Here is a 26,599-nt window from a genome sequence, read left to right as displayed (position 1 = left end):
TTCAACCATTCTGAGACTGAAATGAAGAGATTGATTTATTTTGAATGATGATTGTTGTGGAAATGAGTGTGCTTGGAGAAAAACAGTCGAAGAGCAGTTTGGTCTTTATTTGTTTTTCTTTATATGAATATTTATCTGTTGAATGTTTTTGTGTCGTTTTCAGGGCAGGAGGTGGAAATGAATGAAAATGAATGAAAGCGGGATAGCTCATTGTTTGGGTTATCCATCGAGTTGAGAGATAGAATTTATATGGAAAGTGTGCAAGATGAAGAGATTGAGATGGAAATTGGCTGCAAATTTTTCAAGAAGCTAATTGGATTTGAATTGAGAAAGATGGAATTGAAAAAAAGCAAAAATCTTTCATATTTCAGAATAGCAAGCAATTAGTGAACTCAAAAGAAGGTAATGATTATTGGAAAGGCTGCTTTGCGAATCGCTTTGCCAGAGCTGTCGAAAATTATTGTTTTCAACAAATGCTTTTATATCTTTAGCATCAATTTCTAAATTTCTTTGCAACAACATCATAAAACAAATTTTTGCATAAAAATTAGATTGATTATGTATTGTGATTATTGTTTTAATGTTTTAAAAAACCAGTAAACTTTTTTTTTGCTCAGTGAATTTAAGTTTCGATATTTTGCGAATAATTTTTTTATGTTTTTTTGAAAATAAGTAATAAAAACAATTGTAAACAAATTAAAACCAGCAAGCAAATAAAAATAATAATATATTGAACAATATTTTCGCATAATTAAACAAAAATATTTTCGATTCAACCCCACCCTTAATGAAAATTTTTGATGATCAAACGTCGGAATTTTTTATGATATCAAAAAAAATCACCCATATCGGACAATTCATTCCAGATCTCGAAAAATTTTTGAAATCAAGAAAACATATCCATTGACAGTGAATGTTGCAGTCAAAGCGAAAGCAACAACAAGGCAGGCTTGGTACAGAGGCAAAACAGCTGAAAAGGAAAACAGAGATGTTGGAAAAGAAGGAAGACCATCTCTTATAAATTCTGAAAAACTGGAAAAAATTGAGAATCAGGTTTTGTCTTTATTATCAGAAGGAGTTGTAGTTCGAATGAAGCACATACAGGAAATGGTTTTCGTTTTTTTATATGTATATTTTTTAATCTTTGTTTTTTTAGGCAATTAATTTTTTAAATACGGAATCAACAAAAGAAGAAGGAAACGAGAAACTTCATCCGAAATTATCTTATTATTTAGTTCAAAGAAGCTCCATATTAAAGGCAGCCCTGGCAAGACAACTTGAAATTGCATAAATATGGTCATAGAGCCCTGAAAGTGTGACTAATAGGTTTGAAGAAGTGAAAGAAATCGTAGAAGGAAACAATATCGAAGTCACCAATATTTTTAATTTCGATGAATCTTCTGTTCAAATCGGAGAAAGTTCTGCAAAGTTGGTCATCTGTTTGAAGGATCAAATCCCTCCTTCTCCTCCTGAGCCTCGAAAATCTTCAAACGCGACTTTATGTAATTGCGTATGCTCAGATAACTCTCATCTTCCTCATTTTTTGCTTTTTCCAAAGAAGAAAATACCAGAAGAATTTTCTAATTTAAAATTTTTTGATATTAACTATATTCCTGCACCTTCAGGATGGACTACCACTGAAATCTATAAAATCATCATGCTTCAAAATTGGATTCCTCTCATTCATCAAAAAATCCAATCGACATCTTCAAAAAAGGCTCTCATTCTTCTTGATAACCATACGACTTATACATGCTCAGATGTCATTCGTGAAGCAGAAAAAAGCAGAATCTTCATCAAAAAGTTCCCTCCTAACATGACACATATCCTACAACCATGCGATAACTTAATTTTCGCTAGATCGAAAAGAACGTTAAACAATAATTACAAAGTCCCTTCGGATGATTCATCTTCTTCTTACAGAAAGGCACTTACTGAGGTTTTGCCAGACGCAATCTCCGCAGCAACCACTCCTTCAGTAATTAAAACTGCTTTTCTGAATACAGGAATATGGCCACTAGCAGCTTCTCAAGTTCTATCAAAAATAAGTGGATCACTGTCAAAATCTTCTTCCTTAACTTCTTTAGATGAAGCAAAAAAGGAACTATTTGATTCTTTCACACCAAAACGGAAAATCAAATCATCAAGAAAGTGTAAAATGGATACAAAAATCGATGAAAAACATAGCATTGATGGATGCACACAAACAGAAGACAATTTATTCAATGACGATCACCATACCAATTCTGAAAGTCGCAATTTTGCCAAAAGAATCATCAGAACGAGAAAGAAAAAAATTGACAGCGACTTTACATATGAAGATGACGAAGATTACGAAAAAGATGAATGGAAAAGTGAGCATAAGGAAAGCGCAGAAGATACAACTCAATTTGAAAGAAAAAAAAATTTAAAATACAGCATGATGATAACGAATAGATGGAAATACTAATAAGTTTGTTTAGAAATTCTTTTTGTTGAAAATCAAATCAAATTTTTTACCAAACTTTTAAATATTCGACTCTATATTCATTGTTAATCTTGAATTGAATGTTTTTTGTGATAATTTCTTCAATTCTTCATTTCCAGTTAACTGAATTTAGAAAAGACAAAGGATGAAATTCACTGAGCATTGGATAGAAAGAAACTTCTGTTGCGTCTGTATCAACTTTCATTTTATTTAAAAAAAATATTACATCAACAATTTTGACAATTTGAGAAATACCATTTCACATTAACGTCTATGAATTCGTTGAAAATATACAAAAATTGTTTTTTAATACAATTTTCAATTCAAAAAATCTCCAAATGTTTAATAATTACTGAATAAAACATAAAACATATCGGTCAATTGAACATATTTGAATGAAACAAAATGCAGTTGCAATATTCAAAAAGTCCGGATTTTTTACCATGTCCCGGGTTTTTTACTCATTGTATTCCAAAACAGACTACATAAACACAATTTTAAAGTAATATTTCTATTTCTAACAGTGATGTGTGAAAACTTTTGAGAGAGAGAAAAAAAGAAAGAAAAGTCAAATTAAAATTTTCAAAATTTCCATTTGCGCTTTTTTTTTTTTTTTTTGATAAAATTAAATTCAAACGAATTATAACAATAAAATAAAACCTTAAAAAGAGATATTAACAATTTGAAGTGATTAATTGCAAAAAAGAAAAGAAAAGTTGGAAAAAGAAAAAATCGATATTTATTTTGTGAAAAAAATAATACAAGAATTCTTAAAATTGATAAATGATATTCAAAAAATAAAACGGTAAAAATTTTATCATCTTAAATACATTTTTTTCAGTTCAACTTCTTTTTATAATTTCCAAATTCAATTATTGATATAAAATTTTATTGGGGCTTGCAACTAAGTTGAACAAAAAGTCTTTTAACAATAAATCCACATTCCATTTTTTCATCATTTGATGATTTCGAATCATTTTGAGTGAAATAATCGTCCTGATTTGCTATATTGCGCATGGGCCGTTCTTCTCTCTTCAAGCATCTTCTCTTAGGCAACATTTCACCAAAAGACTCGGTTGTAATCAGCATCTGCTTTTCTTCCAGCAATAAATCCAAATGAGATGCTTGATTAGAAGAATCAAAAACTGTAACATATGAAGATGGAAAAGTTGGAGAGGTTAAAAATGTAGCAGATTGAGTGAAAAATGTCTCGATAAAAGATGATCGTTCTGCGAGTTTAACTTTCTCGCTTTTTTCTTTAGAGTTAAACAAAACTTTTGAATGATCTATGGAGTAAGAGAGTGAAAGAGAAGAATCTTCAGACAATGAAAGAAGTGAATAGTTGCAATTAAACGATTCGATCACATAAACGCATTGACTTGACACAATGCATAACTTATACGTTGAAGGAACATACATTGTTGAATACTGCTCCTCACGAGTTGAATGATGAAGATTTGTTGAAGCATCATCCGGAATTTGTAACAATACCAACGAAAACGGCATTTGAATGCGTATGGGCTGAACACGAAGAGAAAGCGCAGAAAGCAACGTATCAGTTTCATTGTATTCTTCGGGACTGATAGAATCTTCTTTTTCTTCTTCCGCTCTTCTTTTGTTCTCGTTTTCTGCTTTCCACTTAATCTCTTCAGAACTCGTTGAGCATTCTAATCGCAGTAAAAGTGTGTCGACATCAATAATATTTCCTTTTGCGTTGCATTTCTCTCGTTTTTCATCGACATAAGACTCATTGCTCGTGCCATCATCAAATTCATCCATGTTCATTGAAAGCACTTGCTCTTTTATTCCGCATTTCTCTCTGAATACACAACGATAGCCATCACATTCATATGCTTCGAGTGAACCCTCACAATAAATTTCAATGTTTTCCTCTTCGTCTTTTTCTTCAGTTATCTTTTGTATCTTTTTCTCTTCAACTTTATGAGCTTTTTCTCTTTGTGGTTGTGATTTATCTTTTTCTGGCGAATGATAATCATTTTCAATTAGCAACTTTCCATTTTCCTTAATTTTGGATTCCAAAGAAGATCGAATGGCAAGCTGAAGCAATTGCCGAAGCGGAACCATTCTGCCAGTCTTGTCGAAAAACCCAACTTTTTGTAGCGGACAATATTGATTAACGTTTTGCCCATGCAAATAATCTCCCATTCCATTGAAAAGAACTAAGCAATTATTGTTATTGCCAAACGATTCAACAGATTTCTCACTCTGAGCCTTTGCATCGCTTTGTAAATTCTCATTTTCATTTCGTATTGGAGAAATGGAACGTTTGCTGGATGGACTGGAAATTGGCGTTCTTGATGGAGAAGGCAATCGTCGATTGGAGGATGGAGTTGATAGAGGAGAAGAAACATAAGGAGAAGGCGAAGGAGAAGATGACGATGAAGAAGATGATGAAGAAGATGATTGCTTTGACAAAGGAGCCGAGCAACGCTGACGGAAAGTTCTGTCAGTTGATGGAGTGATTGAGGAAGTTCTCAATGGAGTCGGGTGGACATTAAGGCGTCTTGAAGAAGCAGGCGATGAAGAGGTATGCTTCGGTGTTGTTTGAGGAAGCATGTGAGTTCGAGAAGGCGAAACTGCACGAGTGTTACTCTTTGGAGGTGTGCAAGGAGATGAAGGAACTTCATGAGGAGGAGGAATAGAAGAAGGAAGCGTATGCACACGCTTCATTGGAGTAGTGGACTTGCATCTGTTTAAGCAGGATGGCGATGCCAAAAGCGGGCAAGTGCGATTCCTTGAAGGGGAAGTTTGCAGCCTTCGAGACGGAGACGTGCTTCTTGACTCGTTCATTTTGGGCCGAGCGATAAAAGGAAGAACCGAAGTTGAGCGCGCTCCAGATGGATGCGCAGCACAAGCAGCTGCAAAAGAAGAAGAGGAGGAGGAAGAAGCCTGTCTCTTTCTCTTTGGAATAGTAATTTTTGTTGGAGTGAAAGGGTGTGTCGGTCTACGAAGATCTCTCACCCAGTCGTATGTTGAATACTCATCGGGAAAGTCTTCTATTTCATCACAGTTCCTCCTCAAGTTTCTTCCTCTCCTCCGTTTTTGCTGTTTCGCCTTCTGAGACTTCTGCTTTTGCTTTCCTTTCTGCTTTTCTCTGTTCATATTCGGTGCAGATGATTGATTTTGACTCAAATAAGCAGCAGAATCCAAGTCTGCAAAGCATTCTTGACTAGAAGTTAAATTGCCATCATCCATCTGAGCACAAAGCTGCTGCATTTTTCTATTTGGAGATGGCATATCCGAGTTAGTTAAATAAGCCCAGTCTATTATTGCAGCGCCACATGCCTCGACGGCAAACGACGGAAGGTCTGCGTCTCGTTCCAAAACTGTTTTTGCGGAATCAGTATGTTCATCATTAACAACAGCAGTGTATTCGTCGATGGGAATAACGACTCGAAGCTGAGGCGAGCACTGATCAGAAGAAGTGTCCTGAGAAAGTGATTGAGACGATTCAAAGGATAATTCAGAGCCAATTGGTATTCTGCAATCGTAAGAAGCAGATAAAGATATGTTTTCATCAGATTTCAATGATGATGAACTGCTTTCCAACGAATCAAGAGATTCCAAAGGTTGAAGAAATGAGGAAGACGATGACGAAGTCGAAGCTTCCATTGAAGAACTGCTGTGAGTGTCTTCGTCCATTTCATTAATAAGTGGCAAAGGATTCACAATTGGCTGATATGTAAATATCGGCATTGTGTCATCTTCCATTGTTGGGCTGGATGGAGGTGTGCAAAGAACATCAATAGCATTGTTTGCATCGGCAGTATAAGCAATTGCATTTGAACATGTGAGATCATCGCTTGCGCTGGGAATAGCCTGCTTGCAACATGATGGTTGCTGTGCAGAAATAGAAGAGCCTTCAGTTGATGAAAATGGAATGCTTGGCCTTTGCTGATAAGCATCTTCTTCCGCTCTGCATTCGTAAGCGGTTGCCAGCTGCATAATATAGACAATTTCTGGTTCAATATGCTTCATCGGAGTTTTAGGCTCTTCAATTTGTTGATGAGCAACTGAAGGTGAGGATTTTGAGTCGGAGTCGGAATCTGACTCAGATGAAGAAGATGAAGAGGAAATAGACGAAGACGAAGAAGTTGATTCTTCTTCTTCATCATCGTCTTCATCTTTAGCTTGCGCAAGTTTCTTTTGTCTTTTTTCTTCTTTTCTTTTCATCTTTTCTTGCTTTCTTTCATCCTTCAGTGAATGAATTTCGCCCATTCCGCCTTTCATTTCCTTCGCTTTCGCTTCCATTTCTTTCAGTTTTTTCCTTCGTTCAGCTGCCTTTTGCGCTGCATATTCTTCGTTTGAAGAATCATCTGTCATCTGTGGACGGAGCGATTCTGGCACAATCTCCTTCAATTGGTCTGTAAGCTCAGAAAGAGAAGGCCTTTCAAGAGGATCCTGTTTCCAGCACTTTTGAACAAGAGAAAGCAGAGAAGATATGGAAGATAGGGACAAAATAGTGCACAACGAAGACAAGAATGCAGATGGTTCATTGGAAGATGCTGAGCAACGAGAATAATACGATCCATTTGGAGCGATGCATGGAAGATAAGGCACAGTTGAAAATGTGTTGAGTGTTAGAGAAGATGAAGATGAAGAAGTTGATGATGATGAAGAGGATGAAGAAGAGGACGATGATTGAGAAGCATTTTCGTTGAGCTCGCGACAAAGCGTGTTGAAATAAATAGACTTTGGTCTTTCATTCATTTCAATCATTCTTCCGCTTGTGATCGCATCCTGCTCAGGAAATGGCTCAACGCCTTCGATGATTGAGAAGATGAGCATGCCGATTGAGAACACGCATGCCTGTTCGTCCATTATGAGCTGTGTTTCTTCATTGTCGTCGCTGTCTTCGTCTCCAAATTTGAGATTAAAGAGGCAAAAGCGAGACGAGGGCTTCAAAGTTCTCGTTCTTAGGGTGAAAAAGTCTTCATCATCAGCAAGTTTCTCATTCTGGTTGCAAACTTCTTCTTCCTCTATTTCAGGAGCCTTCCATCTCAATGCTTGATATCCGCCTCCATCCATGCCTTCGTCAACTTCAAAGTCATCCATCTTTATTTCTTCATCTTCTGCTTCTTTTTTGTTGGTCTCATTATCAGCCATCGATGCTTTGCAATTTGATTTATCTTCTTTTCTTTCTTCCTGATCTTTATTATCTTCTTTGCTCTGTTTACCCTCTTCTTCTGCTTTGTTTGTTCCCCAATACAAACATAATTCTCCTTCTGGTCCAAATAGCACCCTGTACGGTGAAAACATTCTCAATATGGATTTTCTTTGTTTCAGAACTAACTTCAGTTTTCTTTCTTTTTCTTCTGCAGTTTCATAGCTTTCTTCTTCCTCCGATTCATCGTCTTTACAGCCTCCATCAGCCGACGAATCTTTGCATCCACTTCTAACAGAATCTGATGAATTCTGTCCCTCAGCATTTTCAGCTGCATCAGCACTTCCTTTTTGTTTTGTATATTTTTCCTGCTTCTTTTCTTTTTTCAGATGCTCTTCTTCGTCTTTGAGATCGCTAATGTCCATATCAGCCAGATGGGACAAGCCAACACACACAGATAGCGCAACAGACGCAGCAAATGGAAGACGAAGAGAAAGCTGCTCTTCTTCTGACAACGAAGAGAAGCTGTGTGGGAAAGAAGTGAAAGCAGCAGATGCAAGTGTAGCAGACTTATCAGCATTGAGAGTTCTGAACGGAAATCCGCAAATCATCGACGTTGCAAATATGTTCACAGACGTTGTTGTTTTTGATCGCTTTCGAAGAAGAAATATGAATGGAGAAAACGGAAGTGGAGTTGGTGTGTTGTAAAATGGTGCTTGTAAGATTTCAGATGCTGAACGGTATTTTGTCAACGATACATCTTCATTGTCTTCAGGATCTTCAAGTTCAACTTCGTCTTTAAGTTTATCTTGTTTGATTTCAGATTTGTAATCGTCGTATTCGTCAGATGCTTCGATTAGTATTCCTTCTTCTCCAGTTGGCTTTTGCAGCTGTGCAATAACTGCATTCAGTTTTTTCAGATCAAGTCCCTCTTGTTCATCGGATTGGAGGAGTGAATTAGGATGTGATGGAACAGCCTGTCCTGAAACGTTTGAAGTATCAGGTTCAACATCTGGAAGCGTTCCATTACTCAACTGTATCTGTGGATCGATCGTAGAGACAGGAGCAACATTATCAGAAGAAGTAATCGGTAAAGTTTCTGAAGATGATTCGCTGGAAGCAGCAGAAAATGTAAAGCATGGGTCAGGTGATTGTAGAGAAAATATGTAAGGAGTCGTCTGAACTGGAATTGATAGCATAGAAGAAGGAGGTAATGCTGTGTCTTTCTGAAGGAGTGGGGCAGATGAGTCATTCAACCCATCTGAAGTCAGTTGCAGAGCGCATAATGAAGCAGCTTCTGCTGATGTTAGCTTTGGAGATTTATCGACTTCTGAAACTGATGCTGATGAAGAAGCAAACGTGAATGGAGACTGTTCTGTCTCTTCTTTTGCATCCTCTTCCAACAGCTTCAAGCGTTTTTCTTCCAGTTCCATTTGTCTCTTCTCTTCTTCCTTTTGTAGCAGTGCTCTTAAAATTCGTTTATCTCTTTTGTTCTGCTCTTTTCGCGAAAGCGAAGAAACAACATAATCATTGCCCGTAATGCTGACCTCCTTCCTCTCCTTCTTTTGCCTTTGGTTCATTTCTTCGTCATCGATCCAAGAATTTCCGTCTGATGAATCGTCTTCAGAATCGGAACTGAATCCATCTGAGTCATCTCTGAAGAACACAAACAGCCCACCGCATTCCGATTTGGAGCCATCAACACTCGGAACAATTGAAGGATTCTCTGAAAAATCGTCCCACGCTTTTTGCCGCTCGCCGAGCACAGAGTCCCACTCTTCGTCATCTGCATGCGACACACAGTTATGAGGCTTGCCTTCATCGTAGCTTTTAATGTCGTTTCCTGTTTGCCAAAATGCCCTGCGAGTGATAAGATACTTTTCTGAGCGTGTTGAGGCATTCAACGAAACAGACGACAAAGTCGATTTCACACTCTTTGTTTCTTCGCTCTTTTCATTTTTGTCTGTGCTAACAGTCACTTCTGTTTCAAGCGTCTCTTGTGAATCACTTAAATAAGATCCTTCACTATGCTGCACAGTGTAATAGCTTTCTGTCTCTTCTCGAATGTTTTCCTCATCTTCCAGGTCATCGCTTTGATCAAAGTTGGTACCAAATCCATTGCTGCTAACAAGACTTCCGCTGCGGCTGTCTTGTTGTTCTCCGTTTATTGATACACTGTGGACGCTGTTGTGCTCTTCATTAGCTGCTTCAGAAGGTTTTGGTTTGATATCAACAACAGCATTTTCCTCTTTGGTTGTCAGAGCTTCTTCTTTGCATGTGATGCTTTCGGGTTCATTTTGTTTCTCTTCTTCTTCTTCAGAGTCAATCTCCAGTTCAATTTCCATTGTTTCTGGTGTTTGGATTTCAATAGTGGAAATGCCTTCAGGTTCTGCAATGATTGGCGAGGATAAAAACGATGAATCGCTATTGTAACTTGACTTCTTTGATCTCCGAACTTGAAGCAGAGGAGCTGAAGATAACGAGCTATTAGTACAAATAGACATGTCGTCATCGTCCTTCAAAAAGTCATCGCTTTCTTCACTGTCAATATCTATTTCAAATTCTTCGTCAGAGTATTCATCGTTCTTTTCACATCTTAATCTGTTTTCGGTATTCTTTTTGACATCCTTTGAAATCGGATTTGTAAATTCATCATCATCGATATTTAAATCAAAGCAATCATCGTCTTTTTCAACAGCAATTCGCATTTTCTTTGAAGTTCTCTTCCTTTTCTTTTTCGAAGACTTTGTTTTCTTCTTCTCCAGAGCTGAATTATATTCTATCTCATCCATCTCAAACTCATTAAGAGTCTTTCTTTGTAAATTCTTCTGTTTCTTTGCTTTCTTCCTTCTTATAACGCAGATAATGATTATGATGATAAGGATAAAAATGAATATAAATGCAGCTATCAGATAAAACACATAAGTTGGAAATGACACAGGCTGGGCTTTTGTATTTGTTAAATGATCGTTCGGATTTCCTGGGTCAACAATCACTGGCTGATCAACAGTCAGTTGAGAAATGATTGAAGGAGAAATCGCAATAGTGAAAGAATCCTCAATGCCAACTTTGGTAAGCGGAGGAGGAGTTGGAATTGTTTTGGCTTCTTCAACTTCTGCTTTGAATTTCAGATGCAACCTTTTTGTGGCAGATCTAAATTGTGCATAGTACTCGTTAATCTCCTTCTTTTCATCATCACTAAATTCTGCCTTTGCATAAGAAAATCTGTTTGAGTGTATTTTTGACTCATGTGAAGGTAACTTTGAATCATTTGAAGAAATATTCACTGAATTAGACGAAGACGCTGGGCGAGTGTAAATTGGAAGGCAGATGCGAGCCTTCCATTCAGCTGTTGCATATGAAGAAGTGATGATTCCGTTCTCATCTTTTGATGCTGGGTCCATCTTTGTTATTCCATTGACTATTACACTTTTTCCGCTTTGCAGAATCTCTGTCTCCTGCTCTTCTGATACTTTTCCTTCAATTCTACGAACAAAGACACCAGTTTCAACGCCTTCTTCAGAATTTGCACTTGTGCTGCTGGTGATTTCTGTTCGTTTATCTTTCCGTTCACATTGCTCGGTTATAACTGCGTCTGAAATTATCGACGGAACTGTGCGCCAGCCTTCCTCTATTTGTTTCATAGACAAATACACACTAAATTCAAGATCTTTCAATTCGTTTGACCGTTTTTTATAATCTTTTCTATCAGAATTTCGTTGCTGTTTTTCTGGCTGATCCCACTGAACTTCTGCGTCCATGGACCAAGTTATTGTTCCTCCTTTTTCGCTCTCAGAATTTTTCAGTAAAACTCCACCATGAACAAGCTCGCAATACCGACTTATGCTTTGGTTGCTTGTATCTTCTTGATCCATTGCATATTCATCAATAACTTCGTCAATAGAATCAACAACCAAAGATATCTGCAGCTGCTCTGAATGGCTTGTTCCGCCAAGTGAACGCACACATTTTGCGTCTTCTTCTTCGTTGCTTGAGTGAAGTCTTGTGCTTTTCGAATCAATTATTTGATTTCCATTTGAAGAATGTTCACTTTCATCAGGGCTAACTCCTTCCTTCTGTTCTGAAGGATGTGACACAAAAGTGGGCTCCAACATGACGTGCTTTTCTTGGTTGAACTCGTAGAAGTTAAACGGGAGAGGCTTAATCTCAATCTCAAAGTGCTCTTTCAGTGTATTTGTTTCATCATTTTCATTGCTTGAGGAGCCGTCATCGGCACGAACAGTGAAGTCTACCAAAACCCTCTTTTTGATTCCTTCAAACTGTTGATAGTATTGATTCAATTCATATTTTTCATCAAGTGTCAGTTCATCGGGTGCATTGACCATATTTTGAGTTGCACTCTCATTTCTTGACAGCTTTTTGACATCTTTCAAATAATCATTCGTTGCAGATGATGTTTTATTTTGAATGAGCGGAGGAACCACAATCTCAAAAAGTGCAGTAACTTCCTTTGAAGATGGAGTTGAGTTGCATGTTCCATCTTCAGAGTGTTCAAGAGAAGCACCATTAACTGTCTTGTTATCACCATCAAACAAGACACCATAAACTATTTGAGGATTTTCAAGTGTTTCACCATTCGTTGATAAATTAGATGATGCTTGAGAATTAATCGTCTGGACATCTGAATCAATTGCATTTCTTTGAAGAAAAGCTCCTTGTTCAGTTTCCCAGACGCAAGACGCATTCATTTCCACTGAAACATTTGCTGCTTCGCTTCCATCATTAGAAAATGTCAGAATGCACATCAAACGATGGACAGATGACACGCTTTCCTGGTACGAGCCATATAAATTAGTGTTGGGTGTGATTGTAGTTTCATTGATAACAAGAGAAAGATTGGGAATGGGAGAAGACGATGTTAAAGAAAGTATTTCTGTTGGAAGAGGTTTTGAAGAAGGTAATGGAACAGGCGGAATCAAGTGAAACCCGTAGGTGCTTTGATCAGCATCTACCACAGTGAATGGATGCATATACATTTCGATTGTCTCTTCGATGGTATTTTGAGAAAGAGGCGGAGGTGTCGAATCAGAAACATTAATTCCTTCAACGGAAGCAAAGAACTCGATAATAGCAAAACGCTCAAAAGTCTTTATTTGGTCGTTTATTGAATTCAAAGCTAAGGCCTCTTCTTTTGTTAGATAATTTGAGCATTGTTGAGACTGTAAAAGTTTTGGAAGTGTAAATGTCAATGTTATTGACATGTTCTTTCTTGAGGCTTTTGATAAGTCAGCTTTTCCTTTTATTGTAACAGCATGATCAGATGTTAGAGAAGCATTTATCGAACAGTAGAATCCCTCTTCATTTCGAGTGTTTTGCTTTCTGGATGAAAAACCGATATTATCAGACTTTGAAACTGTGAAAGAAGAACCGTCGTTTGTAGATTCTGGAATAACAGCAACTCCCTCAGCATCAATATCGTAAGCATCATCAGCTGGAATAAATACACCTAAAACAAACCCTTTATTGAAAATATCTGTGCTTTGTTCTGCCTGATTAGTTTTTATTTCTGAGTTTTGTTTGCCTGCCAGAGAGGAAGTTTTTTTCCAGCCTGTGCCTAACTTAATGGCCCAGCTGATTGTTCCGTCTGCCTCTTCATCTTCGTTTGACAGTTCAATCAGAATGCGCTCAGAATCACTAATTTGCACGATATTTGAATGGTTAATTACTGTTTGAGTAAAGCCGCCATCGTGAAGTTGAAGATTTTTCCTCTTTGATTGCAGTGTCTTTAAAATATTTGTGGTATTGTTCTCATTTTTTGCTTTGGAATCCTCTTCGTTTCTGTTGGCAGTCATCGAATAAACGACGTCGTGTGTGTATGTCTTTCCCAATTTTGCATAAGGAACAGGTGTTCCCAGTTCCACTTGAGGTATGTTCTGCAGAGAATCCAATGAACCAGTTATTTCATCTTTCAGAGAGATTGTGTAATTCTTCTTTCTCAAGTCATTTGCCGTTGGAACTGGCTCCTTCACGGAAGCTTCGGCAATAAATTTGACGCTCCTCTTTTTCCCAAGAAAACGCCCGTAATGTTCATTGAACGAATATCTTTTGTGATAAGGCATTTCTTCATTCCCTTCGTTCTGAACTCCATTGCTCTTTACATTTTTCAACAATGTTTGAGCTTCTTCTGGTGCAACATACACAAACGGAGGTAGGCACATCATCCACTTGTCTTCTTTCTCTGTTTCAACGCAGACTTCCTCTTCGACTTCATTTCTGTGTGAATGAACTGAACTTGCAGCTAAAATATCCATCTCTTCTGTGAGACGAAAGTCAGCGTGCGCTCCGTCTGCTGAAACTTCTCCTTTTGCCCATGTTCCATTTGATTCCATGTGATACACTGAAGGCAAAGGAGTATTTACAGCCTCGTTAGATCCCTCTGCATCCCATCCGACCTCAATCTTTAGAGTTCTTGTGATTTTCCCTTCTTTTCCTCCTTTATTCCCAAAGACTGAAGTTGTGACAAATGACTCGCAAACCCTTTCCAGTCCGTCTTCTTCGACTGACAAATCCAACGTTGTCACTGTTGGCTCTCTGTCGTGTGCTCTTATTCCAACTGAAACTCCAGCGCCATTTTGAGCATTAAGAGAGCTAATGTTGTACCAAGATGGGGAGCCACTTTGCGAGTAGTTCTCGTCCCACGTGCTGCAGAATTCTGGAGTGATCGCAGGAGGATTAAAGGAATTGACGTATGTTGTAACATTAAATGCAAATTGCTTTTTACGCGATGCAGCAATGCTTTTTTGAGACTCTGTGTAAAGAGGAAGCATCGAGAAGCCAAATACAACAGAAACATCGCGCTCCTTCTTAATATCTGTTAGTGCGGCAGCTGAGAGCTTAAACGAAAAAGTGTCTGGAACGTCGCCTGCTGCTTCTTGGTTTCGTGAAGAAGAAAAAGATGATGATTCATCGCTTGGCTTCAACCTGCTTGTAAGTGAATATGAGGAAACATTTCCTGCAAATGAAACGTTCAATGTAACTTTTGCTGTTGGGACATTGATGATCCATGGAACGTCAACTGTTACTGTGCATTCTTCTCCGTCGTTGGCTTCTTCAATCACGATTTTCTGATTAAGTTCCCATTCTTCGTCAATCCAATCAGGCAATGTGATATCCAGAAGAGCACCGTTTATTTCAAGTGAAAAAGAGAAGCTGCTTGGCCTGAATTCCACAACAACATTTCCTTTGTTTGGCTCTTCTGAAGGAAGATAATACAATTGTCTTCTTATTTGTTGAGTTGGCGATGATAAAGAAGATGAAGAAGAAGATGAAGTGTTTTCAGAAAAAGATGTAAGATTTGAATCGAACTCTTGACGGTTATTTGAAGATAAGCTCGAACGATAATTTGATATCATCAAAGCAAAATTATTTATTTTTGAATGCAATTTTGTGTTCGGTGTAAGAAAAGTTAGAAAGTTGATTGCCTGTCTCAGAACGCTTTCAATAATTTGTAAGAAACATTTTTCGCAGAATACAATAATTCTTTTTGCTATCCGAATAATTTGTAAAAATTTTGGTGGAGGAGAGCTTGCCAATGGATTTGGTTTCATTTGATTTTGCTGATTCAATGAAGAATTGTACAAAACATTGGCTCTATTGAATACTTTTCTCAGAAACGGGTTATCCAAGTGTGAATTTTTTGAATTTGTATTCTGTTGAGCTTGAGGCAAATGTTTCTCAATGATAACTGAATCAATCTTGTCAAGATCTCCAAATGGAAGATATCCGCCTTTTCCACTATTCAAAGAATGTGCAATCCCCTGAGTACAGAGTGGGTTGTTGTCCCACAAAATCGGTTTACTAGTCCAGAACATCTCATCATCAATGGCATCCGAGTCCTTAAACAGAACTGAATAAAACATGTTGATTAATGACATGTTACCACATTTTGGTGCTTTATAACTTGGTAAAATAAACTTATCTTTAAAAGTCCTCTCAAATCGCATGGTGTCATATGAGAGCCAACGAGACGGTGGTGGAGAACAGCCAGATGGATTGTTTTTCACTTGATCCAGAGGGCAGCGAAACGGAATAGCTATCCCCATCAATGACTGAAATATATCATAGTAGGCAGATTTATAGACAGATGTTTTGAAAGATGAAAGATTTGGGAATGAAGGCGCGGTTGAATTAAGAGAAAAGTTGAAAGAAGAAATCCCATTAACATCGTTTTTGAAGCTCGATTCATTATTCTTTGAAAATTTTTGATAAAAAAAATATTGTATTTTTGGCAAGCAATCAAAGAAAGAAGGAAACGAAAGGAAAAAAGAAAAAGGATTAAGGAGAAAGGAAAAAATAAAAATAAAATAGAAAATACAAAAGAAAATACAAACCGCATCAACATTAGCAATGTTAATTTTCGTTCCATTTGAAGCTGTGATGTCAATGTTCAAATTTAGCCCTTCCTCAACATTGTAGTTTTGTTCAACATTTAAAAGAGTCCATATTTCTTCATCTATGTTCGAGAAAACAACAAGATCTTCTGATATTGCTGCAGACCTTTTCAGTTTTGCTGGTAGTGATATATTTGAAACCAACAGTTCAAGTTTCGCTAATTCCCCTTCTGGGCTATCGAGGAATGTAATGTAGCTTATATTTGATCCAGAATAAACAACCATATTTCTATTCTCAATACTGCAACTATTCCCATTCAAAATGAAACCTCCCGAGTTTGATGCAGCCATGCAAAATCCTTCATCAAACTTCTGAATTCTCTCAAGCCTTTCTAAATGATTGACTCCCCTAAAAATCATTTCTTTTGTTGGAGTCACTTGGTTCATAGTTGTTGCATTGAATAGCACTTTTGTTGTATTTCTAAGTGCATGAATTGACATGTTGATATAGGCATAATACGTGTTGTTTTGATTGTCCTGTATAGACAATGGTTTTTGGATTGTTGATTCAATTGAATCGTTTGACGAAATCGATGCATTCAATTTGACGGTCCATGATGTTTCGTTTTCATCATCTGAATTCATTGAAACTGTTGGAGTAAAAATATCTGAGTCAAATATTGTTGCAATGTTGATAATTTTGTTTGTATCATTTGGAATTGGTATTTCTAAAGATGTTGGTGCTGTAGAAATAGGAACAATTTGACTATAAAAATATTCTTCTCCTTTTTCGTCATCATAGCAACCATTTGTACATGGAATTCCCATTGTTTCGTTTAATTCATCCTCAGGGATTATTGGAACAGACGACATTGGAAGATAAAAATAATATGATGAGCATTGTTCACTATCTTGAGTAATTCTTGTTTTGTCGATTATATCAACATGCTCAATGACAGTCACGATAAAATCATCGGAAATATGTATGAAAATTTGTTTACTGCTTGTTTCTTCAAATGTAATGCCCAAAATCTTCTTGTCAAAAGTTCCATTGGGATTTTCAAAGCACCTTAAAGATTTAATTGACGATGTGTTAAATTTCGCGTTGGTAGTCCACACAATGGAATTACTCAGGGGGCATTCTCCCCAATGTCCAATGCCATCTGCATAATTTATTGGCTCAGGGTATTCTGGATAACGAAACATTATTTCCTTGTTGAAGCGAACCCACACGGTTGTTTCATTATTTTCAATGGTATTGGAATGAGATATAATTCCTGAAAAATTATAAAGTTAAAATGGAAAATCTTGAATTCAATTATTAAGTTCTCCAAAATTCAAACTGAGTGCAATATCATCAAAAGTTTGCAAATTACTCACTTTTATAACAAAAATCAAAATAAATTGAAGTACTTGAAAAACTTTCATTTTCAAAGAGTGACGGTTTGAAATTAGAAAAAATTTGCAATGGGTTTTCTCGTCTATTCATTGAATTAAACCCAAACATACCCATCACAAACTTTTTAAAAATTTCGTCAGGTCAACTTATTCTGAGGAAATTCAATCAAACAAAAACATTGGAAGCTTTTCAACATAATTCAAAATAAATTTTCTAAATATTTTTGTCGAATAACATTCAATTTATCAAGATAAGCTTGCTTCAATTTTTCCTTTCGACTTTTTATGGGTTCTTTTTTAAAATTATTGCTAAATATATTAGGATGAAATTAATTTTTATGTATGTGCTGCTTTTAACGCTTTTGGGGCAAAGTCAAGGAAACGAAAAAAATAATTATGATGAATTGCAAATATCTTCATTGATCTCTCGTTTAAGTTTGCTGTTTATCTATTTTTTGAAAATGTCCAACAATAAATTTGGCTTTATCTTTTTTTAAGTTGTTGTTCTTCAATCAATTACATCCATTCAAATCGATGAAGATTGTAATTGTCAATTGAATATTAAAGATATTTCTTATTATAATCCTACCAGTTTTCATTGCACCTATGTTGATAAAAAAGATCCAAACTATTCGATGATAAAGAGTCTTCAGAATAGCAGTATTGTTGAATGCGCTATGTTTGAACAATTTGGAGGTAGAATTTATTCTGTTCATAATCTTCTAGAAAAATGGGAATTGAAGGTTAACATTTTGAATCGAATACCAGATATTATCAGATCAAAAGAGATAACTTCTCCTCTGAGAGAAGACGATCTTTATAGTTCCTTGAGAGATTTTTTTACTCTTATTGTTAATTATGCAAAAATTAAAAATAATTCTAGTGGATGGATAAAATTCTTCGATACACTTTTCGCTAGCAATCAATTGGACAAACAAAAGGTGAATGATGCGTTTGCAAATCTTTCTAGGCTTCTTAACGAGCAAACATACATGACTGCAGCAAATTCTTCGTTTGAAAGAAAAGATGCATATGTGCGTGAATTATTAAGTGCGTATAGCTCTCTGTGTATCAATGATCCAACAAACCTCACTTGTGATATTCAAAATACTGATAGATTAATATCAAATTTGGAAGAATATATTCTTACGATGGCAACTTTGCATACAACTTCATTATCTTTTGTCATTGTATTTGCTTCGGAAAATGTTATGAATTCATCTTTAGATCCAAAAACAAGAAGTGAACTTTTTATTAATTATATTTCCGAAATGTTTAAACCTTTTGAAAATGTATGAATTACGATTTATATTTATATTATCAAATTTTATTTAATGAATTTCACCATTTTTATAAAAGTATTATTTTTTATTGTGTACAGAAGGAATCTCATCTATTAACAGTGATCGATTAAGCAAAAGTTGCAATAGTAAATTGAAGATTTTAAAGCAGCAACTTCAACAACTTATGGAATTGTCGCAAATTGTTCCAATAACTTATGATGTCATTGATAATGCTCCCCCATCTCCTTTTCGCTATTGCTTAATGGATGAGAATCCTTACAACAACAGCGATGACGATTATTATGTTTCATTTGAAGATTTAGAAGAATATGGCGTTTTGAATTTTCATTCTAACGATTCATCCACTTTAATAGAGACCCATGCATCCTATTCATTACCATTAGCATATGCGGCAACAAGTTTTGATTTAACTGACGCTTCCAGGAGCTTTTTTGGAGATGTCTCCAGAGAAGACTTACTTGATGATTCCATATCTCAGAATATTATTGCAAATCCTTCATATTGCTTTAACACAATTCACACAAGCTTTAATATATCGTTTATTTCAGATGCAACCAAAACAGTTTTTTTGAAAGAGCAGCCCGATGAAAAACGTTTTCCGTCGTTCAATAAAGTCTTGTATTTTTCAAAGTATTTGCCTACGACATCGCTGAAGGTGTATTTCAGTCCATCTGATCAATTGTTTCAATACAAGCACGTCTCCAAATTAAGCTCAAATAGACCTTCTAACGAAGAGCTATATTCAGTTCATTCTTCATTTCATTCGATGCTGGCATATGCAACTCATCCTAATTCCACTAATAAGACCTTATCCAATATCTCTGCAAGCATAGCTCCATATCGCCAGGCTTCATTTGCAATCAAGAAAGATAACCTTACGAAGTTCGTTCAGTTAAATAGTCAAAGTTATTTCGAAGAATCTGCAGCAGTTGTGGAAGCATGGGTTCTCCTTCGAAACGGAAAAGATGATGACATATTAAAAGATACAGTCAAAAAGAACAAGGAAGGAGAGAAGTGTTCAATTCATATTGATATTCTTTCTTTAGAGGGATATTGGAGATTTGGGATTGAAGTGCAAGATGTGAACGAGAACGGAGATGTAATGGGTAATTTATTTATTTATCATAAAAGTTCGAGAAGCAGCGCGTGCTCCAATTACAGCAGTGTAGGCGATGAAGGCTTGGGAAACAGAAGCCATACAGCAATTTTCCCCTTTAACAAGTGGGTGCATGTAGCTGCTTTGATGCACAATGTTTCGGTATTCTTTTTTTGTAATGGAGAAGAAATTGCTGGGCCTGTTCATTTTGATCGATTCACAGACATAAGCATAGACGAAGATTCCGATGTTGTTATTGGAGGTGAAAACGTTGATTTTGAAAGGAATGATACCTGCACTTCAGCTGAATCAACAGCAATGGAGAATCAAGAAGCATGTCATCTTGTTGAACACCGCCGCCGTAGAGTTATAGGCGCCATCGACGATATCCACATTAATGGTAATTTAAATTTAAATACAACGGATTTCATGTTTGCGTATCAACGAAAAATGGTATTGGGATATTATAACACATACGGAATGCGCCTTGCAGGGTATTCTGAAGATGACGGTGATTCTGTTGAATTGATCGAGGAACGAATGAAATTCGGGAAAAAGTGTGCGAAAGGAAAGATGGATGAAAGAGGGTATTGCGTGATGGACGAAGCGGGAAAAATTATCAATGAGCTATTTGAGGATGCATTTGCTGAAGATTGGATGCAAAAAGAAAGAGAGAAATCAATATATTACGCAAGGCTTGAACAAAATGGAAGGACTCAGCAAAAGGGCAACGGAGAAATACCTGGCAATCTTCCAAAAGAGCAGACGCCGTTGTCAAATCTCATTTCTCCGTTTGGAAATCGGATAAAACAAGGTTTGACTTTTGAAGCGGATGAATGGTATGGAATGGTCAATGACGAGGATGTCAACAATAGTGTTCCTTTGAAACTTCGAAATATTCCTGTTTCGCCTTTTAATGGGCAGAAGATGAAGTCTATCGACGGAACTGATATTGAAGAAAAAGGCAATATTCATCAGCTTCCGTATGCTCAGTTTGTTGCAGAAATGATAGAAATGAATGCAAATCCCCATCACCCATTTAGTGTTGTTGGCTATGAGATGAAACTATCGCCTCCTGTGAGTCAGATATCCGATGAAAACTCATTCGAGGCAACACTTCCTAGTTCGAGGCTTTTTCATACGAAATGTCCATCTGGAATGAGTTTTGTGCGTCCAGTTGATAATTATGTATCATTGGCAGATTTAGATGAACAATTAAAAATGCCGCCAGCTCTTCCGTGTGTATGTGATTCAAATCATATTTCTGCTTGGAATGCAGCAGGCGCACGCTTTTTGACTATTGTGTTTGAAGCCAGCATCTGCTTTGTGGAGAGGATTGAAGTGATATCAAAGGTCATAAGCCAGCAAGAAATAGAAAAAGAAGGTCCGTTGAATGAAGATTTATTGATTCCTTTGGCGAGCTGCGAATGGACAACGAAAAAATCGAGACAATCAGCTCTTGGTCAGTCGCAATCAATTAATGATGCTGAAAGTGACGAGGATGATACCAAAGAAAAATGGGGGAAATTGGACATGTGCAGAAGGATTATCCCTCAGTCAGTGACTCGTTCTGCTGAAAGTGAGGAAGAAGAGACGCTTCTTGCGCGTTTGGAGGAAGAAGAAGAAAGCAGAATGAACAACAAGGAGTATTTAAAGCATCTCATCAAGATCGCACCAGCTGGACGGAGAAGAGGAATTTTCTTTGGGGATTTCAGTTTAATTTCATCAAAACAAGAAGCTGAAGAAGCCCAGCCTCCAAATGGCAGACTTCATGGAATATGGTCAAGACACTTTTCTGAGATGAAGAGGGCATCCTTTTTGAATAGAAGTGTTGTCACATTTGATCTGGGCACAGAGTGGAAGCAGATTACAGGCATCCGGATTATTTCTGGAGGAAGAGGAGATTATAGAAGAAATCGTGACTTTACATGGAGTGCATATCTTTCTGTTGAGAACCCAAGCAAGTTAATTACAAATCTTTCTGCTTCTTCTCCTCTTTCACAATATGCGCTTGGGATTCCTCTTGTGCTCCATGCTCCGTTGGATGTGGCAGCAAAAGCTGGGTGTGTGATGGCATCTATTCACTCACGCTTCCATCCGAACACAATTCCTTTTCTGCTGAAGAGGGAAAATGTGTTCAGAGACTGGCTTGTGCAATTGATTCATGAATCGTCAGAAGATCCACAGGCAAAATCTAACAATCAGCAGGCAACAAGACTGAAGCTCTTCTGCGATGCGATGGGGTTGTCGCTCAACTGGACTGAATTGGTATCAGATGCTTCTTCAAAAGAAGAAGTTGACAGAATAATTGATGAAGAGATGACTCGCATACACAAACGTCTTTCGCCCTTTTCTTGTGTTGCAATTGATGAGTCATCTTCTGAGTCATCGTTGTTCTCAAAGTATCCCCGTGCTTCGCCATCAGACATCAATTTCACACAAGTTCCTTCTGTTCCTTCAACGCCTTCTGAACTTCCTGTTTCCAAAGCTCCACTTGGTACTTCGCCTTATTTGCAAGTGGCTCCATCATTCTCTTTCTCTTCTTCAAATACTGCAAACAGTGCATTGGCAAAAGGAAACTCGTTTAGAAGGATAGGGAAAGTAAATGATAATCGTGAAACGAATAGAAAACTTTCTCGCAATTCAAGAAATTCTCTGAATGGAGAGAAAACCAGCAACAATGTCTTAAAGGAAGGAGAGGCTGTTATCGTCAATTGGCCTTCAACGAATTTGCTTGGAACTTCAAATGAAAGTAATTTCAGAAGGAATGAGAATAAAAGGAATGGTTGGAAATGGAATAGTGGAAGAAGGTTCAATACCGCTTCAGGAAGCTCAACGATGCGGAACATGTCGTCGTATTCGTTGCATTTGGAGTGTGAAAGAATAGAAGAATCAGAAAACGAAGAAGATTCATCAATTCATCCACTTTTAACTGTTGTGGAGAAAGACTATGCTCGGACAAAAATTGCAGCTGTTACGTTGATTGACCCATTTCGAAGAGATTCTTTGAGGCAGTGCAGAAATGAACGGCTGAGCCAGGAAGGCTTTGTCGATGAATGGGATGAAGTTGATGATGAACTGTTCACTGACACTCTCCATCTGATACACACAGGCAGCAGGCCTCTGAAGTTTATTCCGCATTATTCAATGAAATGCAGCTCTTGGCTTTCAACAACTGCACATACAACAATTGACTCTTCATTGATACAGCACTCGGTTGAAGTCAGGGCATCTCCATCAACTTCCACAGAAGTTTATGTTCGAAAGTTCCTTCTTCCTCCGCTTTTTGGTGCATCTTCGCAGAGTTCTTCTGATGATATCAGTTCTTCCTCCATTTTAACGAGTCCTTCACAATATGTTGTCCTTCCAGCTATTAATCCGAACAACCCGCAATATTCTCATATTGAATATGCCTTTTCGAGTGTCTCTGCTGAAATACTTAATTCAACTTATTCGACAGCACCATCCTCTGAAAGCACAAACTCTGTTACGAAAGTGAATAGCGAATTTGGTGAGTATATGGAATGGCTTTACTACAACGCTTCTGCTCCACCGACAATCACACCTGGGCAAACTGTTTGTCTTCGGTGCATCACGACAAGCTCATCCAGCCTGCTTTCTTCTTCCATTGCAGACTCTGCAAATGGCTCCCCTGTTGTTCCTGAGACAGATCCATCGTTCCGCTTTCAATCAAAAGTTGTGTGTGCCACACTTCGATGGAGCTCCATCACTTCGCTCAAGTCTGCTCTTCGCTTTGACCAAGAGCATCCAAATATTTCATTTCCACCTCAAATCAAACGAGTGAAGAAGTCTGAATATCGCGTGCCGTTGACAATGTCCTCAAAGAAAACAAAGGCTGGTAATTCTGCAGAGAATGATGAGACAATTTATGTTGCGCAGCTGCCTTCGACTTCTGCTGTTGTTGAGAATTTTGTCATCAAATCGTTGACGATGCCGTATTTGTTGATTGTGATAACTGTCTGCATGGCTATTCCAGTGCTTTTGATGGTTCTTATCTCTGTGATTGGATGCTGCGTTGAAGGAAGCAGAATGAAAAAGCAGATAAGTTTGCTTTCTGCCTCAGCTGAGCTCTCTCCTCTGTTTAAAGATTCACCTCCAAAAGCTGATACAAAAGCTTGTTCGTCTGGTTACAGCAAAGTGGATACGAACAAAAATATTGAAGCAGATAATACAAAACAGGAAACTTCAAGCGAGCTTTCGCCGTTTTATACTCCGGAGCTTCCTTCTGATTGTGTTCCGTTGGATGCTTTTGAATCGACATATCCAATTCCGCTGTTGAAGTGCATTCTCAACAACAAGTCGACGCTGCTTCTTCGAGCAACAGTTCAATCAATCCGCTCTTCTCCACCTCATCTGCCTTTGCAATGTCCTCATTGCAATCTCTTCTTTGTCACACACAGATGCAAGCAGCACTCACATCAGCTGGAATCAACAGGAGCACGTCTTATTCAAACACTCCAGAAGCATTTTGATTCTGAGTGTTCCTCAAAGATGGATGAAAATGAGCAAGACGAAGTCGCTGATGAAAGCCAAGAGTACTTCTGTGTGTTTTGCGATGCATTGGAACACAAAAAAGAGAAAAAGTTTTCTTCGTTGTCTCAAAACATAGAAAACTGTCTTATGCATTTTGCAGAAATAGAAGAAGAAGAGCGAATGCTTAGAAACGAAGAAGACAAAGCGATCAGCACAGAGCTGTTTGCCTCTGAACATCGAATACCTGTTAGAGACACAAAGTCAGCAACGCTTCCGTTTGTTGCCCCTCCAATTTACTCTTCTTCCCTGTCGTGCCCGCCTTACTCTGCTTCTGATTCTGCTTCTGCTTCGTCCTCTTCCTCAGCCAGCTTAACTCTTTCTTTGGGTAATCGTTCTTCTTTTCCAAGTGCTGGACCTGGTCTGTCATCAACTCGGCTTTTCGATACTCGCCAGTCAACAGCATTGTTACTTCAACACAATTCACTTGATGGCCCTGAATTGTATCTCTCTTCCTCCTCCTCCTCCTCCTCTTCCTCTTCCTCTTCCTCTTCCAGTTCATTGATGATGCCCTCATTGCAACTGCCACAGGCCACTTCTTCTCTTGTTTCGTGTTCGTTGGACGGACGCCAGGTGACGATGACTCTCTCGTCACACCGCCAAATGCAGGCAGATGAAATAAAGAAAAATCAGTTGAATGGCTGGCTCTTGCAGAAAAGAGAGGAATTTTCAAGGCAGAAAGAAAGAGAGAAAATCAGGAGGAATATTTTGATTAATGAACTCATCGAAATGAAGGATATTTTGGATGAGCAGAATGAAGGCGACGTTTATTCTGACAGCCATTCAGAAAATGCATCCGATGAATCAGACAATGAATCTCTTTTAAATGAGCAAAGAGAAAGAGTCAAGCGAATTCTGGCAGAGATTGAAAAGCAAGAAAGAGCTTCTCATTTTCGCAGCAGACTTATGATCTGCAGCAATCTTCAGTGCCCTTCCAGAATTGAAAGAATTAAAAGAATGGAATTAATAAAAGAGGAAAAAGAGAAAGAGAAAGAAAAAGAAATTAGCAAGTGTGTTGCAAAACAGAAGACAGAGCAGGAAGATTCAGACGAGACAAGCAGCGATAGTTCCTCTGAGCACTCAAGTGAATCAACTGTTTCAACTGATTCTTCAGATGACTCTTCATATGACTCTTCAGGTGATTCTTCGAGTGATAGCGATGAAGACGCAAAATCTGAAAGCTCTTCCGAAGATGATTCAGACAGCAGCAGAGAAGATGACTCTGATGAAATGGAAAGTGCAAACAGCAAAAACAAAAGCAAACAAAACATTGAAGACAAACAAGAGCTTTGTCTCTCTGCATCAGTCGTTTCTTTAGCTTCTCTTTCGTCTCTGTCTTCCTGCTCCTCAATTCGAACTGTTGACTCTGCGACTTCTCAAACACCGCTGCTGAAAAAACACATCACAAGCGATGGCATTTCATCGAGAAAGTACTTTTCATCTAAAAGTTCTGATGAATCCTCAAAAAGCCTTTCAACTGATCGTTTTGATTCTCCTACATCAACAAAGTGTGCTGCTAGTTGTAGTGCAGAAATAGAAGCATCTTCATCATTGATGGAAGATGATGTGATAAAAAGCGAGAATGAAACGAGTAAAAATAACGTTGAAGTTACAAGCAGTTCACAGTATTTAAGTTCAGAAGATGAACTTGTGCTTTACAAGCACGGAAAACTGGTTGTGAAAGAGCAAAGTGCAAAAGGAGTGGTTGTTAAGGATGCGTTGCAGTGGGACAAGTCTCCAATACAGCGCCAGCTGTGTGTCTGTGATGTTTGTTCTGTTTCTCTTTGTGCGTGCTGCATGAAGGAGCACTCTCTTCAGCACCAGGCATACATTTCTTGCATTCCTGAAGCAGATCCTTCGGCACCTGCTTCCGCTGACAGTTTCCGCGCTGCTAGTGCTTCTTCGTTCTCTACCACTATTTTGCTTGCTTGTGATGTATGCTGCATCGAAGCAGCTTCGCTCGAATGTTCTAACTGCTGTGTTCTTGATTCGAAAAAATCACGCCGCCCTCTTCGTCTTTGTTCAAATTGCGAAAGAAAAATACATAACTCGCTTAAATCTTCGTATGTGCATCACGTTTCTTTGTTACCAAAACATTCTCTTCGGTGGGATGATTCCGAATTTATGTAATTGATATTTTTTATCCTCCATTTTCATATTATTTATTTGTATTTATCATTTCGCAACGCATTCTTGTTGTTTTTTATTTGAGCATATTTTATTCGAGTACAATTTTTAATTTAAGAATGATAATTGCTATTATTAGAAAGGCAGGAAAGTTAATGACTAACTCTTAAAACAATAAGG

The 26,599-nt window shown here is 37.7% G+C and overlaps 2 protein-coding genes across 2 annotated transcripts; one reads left to right on the top strand and one right to left on the bottom strand.

Moving 5' to 3' along the window:
* Positions 1–2,969: 2,969 nt before the first annotated feature.
* MONOS_7050 (uncharacterized protein) lies at positions 2,970–17,371 on the bottom strand (the record flags this gene model as incomplete). The annotated part of the gene is made up of 3 exons (XM_067877345.1): positions 2,970–15,802; positions 15,944–17,220; positions 17,287–17,371. The coding sequence occupies 3 exons, from the start codon at positions 17,369–17,371 to the stop codon at positions 3,356–3,358; spliced, it is 13,809 nt and encodes a 4,602-aa protein (XP_067734110.1). The 3' UTR covers positions 2,970–3,355.
* Positions 17,372–18,612: 1,241 nt separating this feature from the next.
* On the top strand, positions 18,613–26,554 carry MONOS_7051 (uncharacterized protein; the record flags this gene model as incomplete). The annotated part of the gene is made up of 2 exons (XM_067877346.1): positions 18,613–18,633; positions 18,701–26,554. 2 exons carry the CDS (start codon positions 18,613–18,615, stop codon positions 26,420–26,422), a joined length of 7,743 nt encoding a protein of 2,580 aa, XP_067734109.1. The 3' UTR covers positions 26,423–26,554.
* Between the last annotated feature and the right edge of the window lie 45 nt (positions 26,555–26,599).

This window comes from Monocercomonoides exilis (assembly GCF_001643675.1).
Source record: "Monocercomonoides exilis strain PA203 chromosome Unknown scaffold5-2102611, whole genome shotgun sequence".
Taxonomy (NCBI): Eukaryota; Preaxostyla; order Oxymonadida; family Polymastigidae; genus Monocercomonoides; species Monocercomonoides exilis.
This window is presented reverse-complemented; position numbering and strand designations above follow the sequence as displayed.